We start from the raw sequence: 7,220 nt of genomic DNA, 5'->3' as shown, positions 1-7,220 counted from the left end.
GGGTGAGTAAAACACAGCCTAATTTTCATTTTTGGGTGAACTAACCCTTTAACTCAACTGTGTAAAAATACTTTTCGTTTTCAAAAATGTAATGGCAAGGTAATTAAAAAACAAAATATACTGTTATAAATGTACATTCATTAAAAAATGAAAGAAAAAAAATCTGCCAGATTTACAATGTTAATAACTGTGGAAACATGTCATCACAGTTTGTGAAAAGAGTCTATTAGGGTTCATTTAGGTAACCATCATATTCAAAGGAATAAATTCAAATCAACCACTCTTACTTTGGCTCATCCAATGAAACATCCACATATTTGCAGATCCTTAAATCTCTCTCCAGAACTTGCCGTTTCAGACCCTCAATCTCCTCCTCAGATTTCTTCCTCTCAACTTCTTGGTCTTCTGCAGAACAACAGTGGGAGATCATGAGACAAAAATGATGACAATGAGCATTAATATCCACTAACCTTCTGACACTAGAATACCTTAGTTCCAATCAAACCCAAGAAATAAGAGTAACTCATATTTACCCTTTAGTTTCTGAAGTGCATCTTTTGCTTCTTTGCTCGTCTTCTCTAATTTACCCTGAGACAGAGAGAGAGACAGACAGAGGAAGACTGTGTGAAAGCACTTACATGCTTAGGGTTATACAGCATGGGGCTCAGTTTAACAGAGAACACTGTAATAGACCTGTCACAACACTTGATTTGCATAAAAGCAGTCAAATGTCCACTGCAGGAATGTAATACAATACAGTAAAGAAACCTGAAACATTATTGTTTCAGAAAACTCAGATGAAGGGTACTGTATTTTAGGAGCCATATATAGAGCAAATAGAAACCTAAAATCTGCACTACTGTTCAAAATTGTGGGGTGGATAAGATTTTTGTTTTTAATGCTATTGAAAGAACTCTCTTATACTCAATAAGGCTGCATTTATTTGTTCAAAAATACAGTAAAAAAAGTAATATTATGAAATATTATTACAATTTAAAATAATGCTTTTCTATTTTAACATAATTAAACATGTAATTTATTCCTGCAGCCATTACTCCAGTCTTCAGTGTCACATGATCCTTCAGAAATCATTCTATATGCTGATTTGGTGCTCAGGTAACTTTTCATATTACTATCAATGTTGAAAACAGCTGTACTGACCCAAAACTTTTAAACACTAATGTATGTGATCAAATTAGCATACTGGAATACTAATATTTAACCTAATCTGTCTACTGGCAAGCTGCCTATTGGTTCTTTATTACTCATGAAAAGCTGCAAAACTGGAATAGCAATTTTCATTTCGCTTCTGGTACAGTGAGTGTATCTTTTTAATATTTTCTAATCTTTTTAATCTTTTGGATAAACTTGTGATCCTAAAACACTGTGTTTATTGCTTATGCCTATGGGTGACTGAATAACTGAAGCACAAATTTACATTTATTTGAATGTTTAATCAATTTTTCCTTCATTTTACCTTTTGCATTCACTCATTTTAAACAGTCCTGTGGTTTGACAAATTAATGATATACTACAAGCCACACAGAACACTACTTTTCAAATTTGTCTTTTTTAAAGTAATTAATACTTTTATTCAGCAAGGATGCATTAAACTGATCAGAAGTGACAGTAGAGACATTCATGTTACAAAAGATTTCTGTTTCAAAAAAATGTTCCATTCATCAAAGAATCTTGAAAAATGTCGCAGTTTCCACAAAATATTAAGCAGCAAAACTGTTTTCAACATTGATAATAATATGAAATTTTCTTGAGCACCAAATCTGCATATTAGAGACACTGAAGACTGGAGTACTGGCTGCTGAAAATTCAGCTTTGCCAAATAATTTTAAAATATATTAAAATAGAAAAAAAGTTATTTTAAATTGAGATATTATTTCACAATATTTAATGTATTCTTGATCAAATATGTGCAGCCTTGATGAGCATAAAAGACGTCTTTCAAAAAGGGTCTGCTGCATGTGAAGGCAGAGAAAAAAATCAGTACAAATAAATTAGATCAAACTAAATTTAGTTTGTGATCTATCTGAAATGAATGAATCAAAATGCATTAACTCTGATTTAAAAGAGAGAATATGGAAAGAAAATCACTGTACAGTTCTATTGCTTTGAGATTTACACTACCTTCTCAGCATTACAGGTGCCTAATTCCTTTTCAGAATCAGCATTGCCTTTCTTAATGTCGTCCTTCTGTTTTTTGAGTTGATCCCTCTGTGTGATCAGAGGATTTAGCTGTTTATTCATCTCTTCCACTTTCACCTTGGCTGCCATGATTCCATCCTCCTTCAACTTCACCTGTTCACCGGAAACAATAATGCGTGCTTTCAGGTTGCGGATGTTGAGCTCCTGCTGTACGGCCTGGTAGATTATAACCAGTAGGGCACATAAGGCCAGGAAAACCATTGCCGATATGGCTCTCATCCTGAGGGAGGAAGAAAGAAGTAGAGTAGACCAAAGGAGCTCCTCTGGGAAAAGTTGACTTTGTTTTCCTTCTCTATCTCTCTCTACTCGGTTCTCATAGCAGCAGCGCCTATGCTGTTGACTGAAACCGACTGGACTCCCTCTTCTGTCTTCCTGAAAAGCTATTGCTTTAAGACAGCAACAGGTAAGCCTGCCTTACCTGTACAACTGGATGTCTGGTTAAGCAAACATGTGTATGTGTATGTGTGTGTCCTTGATAATGTTGCAGTGATCTCTGACCAACTTTTCCACTCTCTCCACCCACCCTTGTTTTATCAAAGCAAACTAGAAAACCAATATAGCACAACACACATCAGCTCTCAGCTTTTTTTGTTGTTTGTTCCAATTAAAGAGTATAACAGGCAGTCCTTCTTTATCTCTTTCACAAACTCAACTAGGGGACTGAAGGTGTGCCATTATAAAACTCATCAAATTCGTCAATCATTAAAAGGTGGTTAAACAGGATGTACAGGGATATTCATATTTGCATGACCTAAACAACATGCCGTGAAAATGCATGTCGTCTGAGCATCGAAAAACCCCTTTTTTCCCATCCACATTGACCAGGTAGCCTATACTCACTTAGTACGTTGATGTTTCATTACCCTACTGTGAAGGCTTGGCTCGACAGATGTGAAAATTATTTTGTCCATCATCGTACTTGGATTTCAATTCAAGTGGAACGTTTCAAACGTAGCTAAATAGAATTTCTTCGATGTCTTACAATACTTGCATCATAGGCGACATGAACGTGCGACGTGATGGTACCGGGTTCACAGATCCAGTCGGCACCTGCGTCCTCGAGTCCATTTTTCATGAGCTGAATCATAGTTTAACTGAGCCACATGAAATTACAACAACAGTAATACAAATATAATCGAGAAAAACGTAATAAACAGTAACGTGGCCGCCTACATATGGCTTCTGTAGTAGGCTAATGATGTAAAATAAATGCGGAATCATTTTAACCGGTTCTTTGAAATGAACGGTTCGAAAGAACCGATTCGGAGGAGTGAGTCGGACGCACGTCATACGTCTTCATAGTTTGACGTCACTGCAAGTGTACACCAATGAATACACCTGCATGGGCGAAGAAGAAGAAAAACACCTGAATGGGCGTGGTTTTCTATAGTTGGGCTGTGTTAACTGTAGCGACGTCTCTCTCCACTCTTTTCAAGCACCGCTCAGGTGAGCAGGGATCTGCCGATCGTTAAAAAAAAAAATACACCAGACCAGGAAGGAAGCGAATGAACTTGGTCTTAAGTGACAAAATATTTTAAAATCTGTGTTAATATCACGGAGAAAACACAGCGCTTGCTCTTCAACATAATGCTAGTGTCTTGTGGGAGGGGTTAGTTTCAGCGACAGGTAACTCTGATAATCTGTACACCTGCACGAGAAAGACAGCTCGTGAGTCCGGTCCAGTTTCCGCCTGAGTCCTCCATCATGAAGTTTCCTGCACTGCTGTTGGCTTTTTTCTTGGTGTGTAGTCTGGGTATCGCTGGCTACATCCATTCCAGACGTAAGCAGGAGACGCAACTGAGTAAACAGGCTTCATTTCAAGATATTAAGTTCAGAGTGACCAGAGATGTTCTGGGAGAATACCAGGATCAGCTGACCCAGTCCAACACACTGCTAAAAAAGACTAAAACAGAGGTGGACACACTAACCAAAGACCTGTCCGTAGACAAGACCTTTGTAGAGAAGAAAAAAAGTGACGTTGATACATGTAAAGGAGACAAGGTGAGTTGTAGAATGTGAGATGTTTGATGTTTTGTTTTTATGTGCTCTCAACTATTTACATCCATCATATCCACCTGAGACCTAACTTGTCTTCCATTTCTCTTCTTCAGAAACGATTAACAGATGAAATTGCTGCTGCAGAGTCAGAGAAGAAACATATCCAGAGTGAGTTTCCATCTCTTTGTCTTCACTTTTAACAGGAAGACAGTTTGGACATTTTTAAAGACCATATTGACTAAGAGTAATATGGAGGTAGAAACAGAGCTTTTTTTTTTTTTTTTTTAATTGAAGATATAACATTCACAGGGGATACAGTCATAGCAATAAATTACATACACAACCAGAATACAAAACAATAAATATATAAAGAATAATAAAAATGAAATATAAACAGAACAAAAACAAATAAATAAAAAGTTAAACATCCTTTCTTTTCTTTTTCTTTTTTTATAAATAAATCATAAATTTTTTTTAATAAAAAATAACTTAAATGGAAAATTACACATAAAATGTCAACTTCAAAGAATACACAGGAGGTAACCCTTACATCAAAGTCAATATTTTTTCCATCAATACAGTAGTTTTAGCAGCTTTCTTATTAAGTGATGAGCAGAGAGATTCAGAAAATAATTTCAAATCAATACAAAAAATCCTAAAATTGGGCATACAATCAGTAACTTTACATTTGTGAAGATGAAATAGGCCACAAAGAGTTAACAGTTTTAAGATATCATCCAGCTCCTTTGATCCTGATTCCCAAATTAAAAATAGTGCATTAATTACCTCAAAACTAAAAAGTTTGTTGTAAGCCGAGAAAACAAGCCAAGACATTTCTTTCCAAAAATCCTTTGCATACTTGCATTCAAAAAATAAGTGTGATATTGTTTCCAAATTAGAATTACAGAATGTGCATTGTGAAGAGATGTCCAACTTAAATTTTGAGAGTAAAGAATTACAGGGATAGTACATATTAAGAATTTTATAGTAAAGTTCTTTCATCTTGTTAGGTAACAGAAACTTGTTAATACCGGCCCATATTTTAATAGTAGAAAGAAAAGGGTAATTTATTTTCCACTTATAAAATGCTTTAGGATGACAACTAAGCTTCTTAATAAGGATTTTTCTAATCCAGAAATTGTTACATTTAACATCAGAAAGCTCCAGACCTCCAACACAAATTTTTGGCATTTCACATTTTGAAGATCTGTAACAACTTGCCCTAACCAAATGTAACAGTTTAGGGTAGAAACAGAGCTACTGATTGTAACTCATATTAGCTAGATTTATAATAAAGCCCATGAAAATATACTGCCCCCCTGTGGCAATAAATGCAAAGCCTGGATAAAAACAGCTAAAGATGCATATTGTAAGTAATTGTTGAGTATTGGAATTGCACAACTGTGGTGCAAGGTGTTGACAATATATATAATTGCACTAGTTACTATCATTGTTTGCTTTCATTGTTTAATTTGACCTCCTCATCTTATTGTACAAGAAATTATAAAAATCTATACTATACAAAATATATGTGAAAAAAAACTATTATATATATATATATATATATATATATATATATATATATATACACACACACCTTTTTCTGTTTTCTGTTTGCAGGTGAGTTTGTCAAGGAGAAGTCCCATTGGGCAACGGAGGTTGAATCTCTACAAAAACAACTGGAGCAGCTGAGCACACTTTGCAAGTACATTGACAAGACCTCTGAGGAGGGAAAGTGAGTACATTTGTGTAATAGAGCTATTTGGTATGGATCTCCAGTCATGGAACTGTCAGATAATGTTAGTTGTGATTAAATGGGTGCAGAATCTGTTGATTGGTCATTGACAGTCATTCTGTGGAAAGCTGAAGGGTCACGGGTTAAAGCTCTGCATGTTATATAACCTGAAGCTTTTAAATGAGGATTTGGGTTAATTTACATATTTAAACTTTTAAAATGTAAAATTAAAACACTCTTTTTTTTATTTAATTTAAATAGGAAATAAAGAGTATTTATGCTGAGCATTACCATTTCTTAACAATGCTCCTTTCCTTTTCCAAAGAAAACTGTGTAACATAACCAAAGAGCCAGAGGCAAAGCCTAAGGAATCACAAGCAGAAAAACCCAAGGCAGAGGAACTCAATGCTGAACAACCGAAACCCGAGGAACCAAAAGCTGAACAGCCAAAAGCAGATGTGCAGTGAAGAAAAACCAAGTGGATGAGTATGTGTGCGTTAGGAAAATGGAGAACAATACCACATCAGCGTCCACTGGAGAATTGTATTCGACGATTAACTAACCTGAACATCTTGCTTGGGTTGATCTCCAGCATTCCACAGGCAGCACTGAAATGAGACGCTTTGGGTTCAAGGTTTGCCTGACAACATCACATGTGGTCTGTCATAATGCTGCTGTGTTTTCTGACAAATAATTGTGTTTATGAGGAATATGGGATGATGCATGTGTTAATCAATTGTAATTTGATGTCAACTTTACCCACAATTAAATTATGAAAATTATGAAAAACATGTTTTTTTGTTGTTTTTTTTCAGAAAAAAAGAGTGTTAGGTTGCTTTCTGGGAGTGTTTGACTTTTTTATATCTCTTTATTTTTTCCTCCCTGTAGTTTACATTCCCTGTGATACAGTGTCATTCTGACCCTCCCTCGGGCTCATGCATACGTCCCGCTTGTATCGACAAATGGGAAAACTCTGACCCTCTTACTGTCACTCCTAATCATCCTCACTCTGTTACCCCGGTTACTATTGTTATGCAGTCCTGACAACAACGAGTTTAACCAATCTGAGCCTTCAGTGAAGCCAAAAACCAGTTATGAAGTTCAAAGAGTTGCTTACTCTTGCTCTTTTAAGTTTTGGTTTTATGCTGAAATATTGTGATTTCTGATGTAAAATAAAAGTAAAGTCAGAGTATGGTTGGACATTTGTTTTTATGTATTCTTTCAGTAAATGGACATTTACCACTTTGCAATGTAAAGCTATTTAAAA

General features: G+C 35.5%; 1 protein-coding gene across 1 annotated transcript; it reads left to right on the top strand.

Annotated features, from left to right (window-relative positions):
* The first annotated feature begins 3,602 nt into the window (after positions 1-3,602).
* On the top strand, positions 3,603-6,742 carry LOC107707940 (FK506-binding protein 3-like). Its single transcript, XM_016512064.1, has 4 exons — positions 3,603-4,221; positions 4,332-4,386; positions 5,839-5,953; positions 6,279-6,742. Exons 1-4 carry the CDS (start codon positions 3,925-3,927, stop codon positions 6,418-6,420), a joined length of 609 nt encoding a protein of 202 aa, XP_016367550.1. The 5' UTR covers positions 3,603-3,924; the 3' UTR covers positions 6,421-6,742.
* The last annotated feature ends 478 nt before the right edge of the window (positions 6,743-7,220 follow it).

Source organism: Sinocyclocheilus rhinocerous, unplaced genomic scaffold, assembly GCF_001515625.1.
Source record: "Sinocyclocheilus rhinocerous isolate Xijiao unplaced genomic scaffold, SAMN03320098_v1.1 scaffold6558, whole genome shotgun sequence".
In the NCBI taxonomy this organism is placed as follows: Eukaryota; Metazoa; Chordata; class Actinopteri; order Cypriniformes; family Cyprinidae; genus Sinocyclocheilus; species Sinocyclocheilus rhinocerous.
Note: the sequence above shows the minus strand (reverse complement) of the source record. Positions and strands in the feature narration are given on the sequence as shown.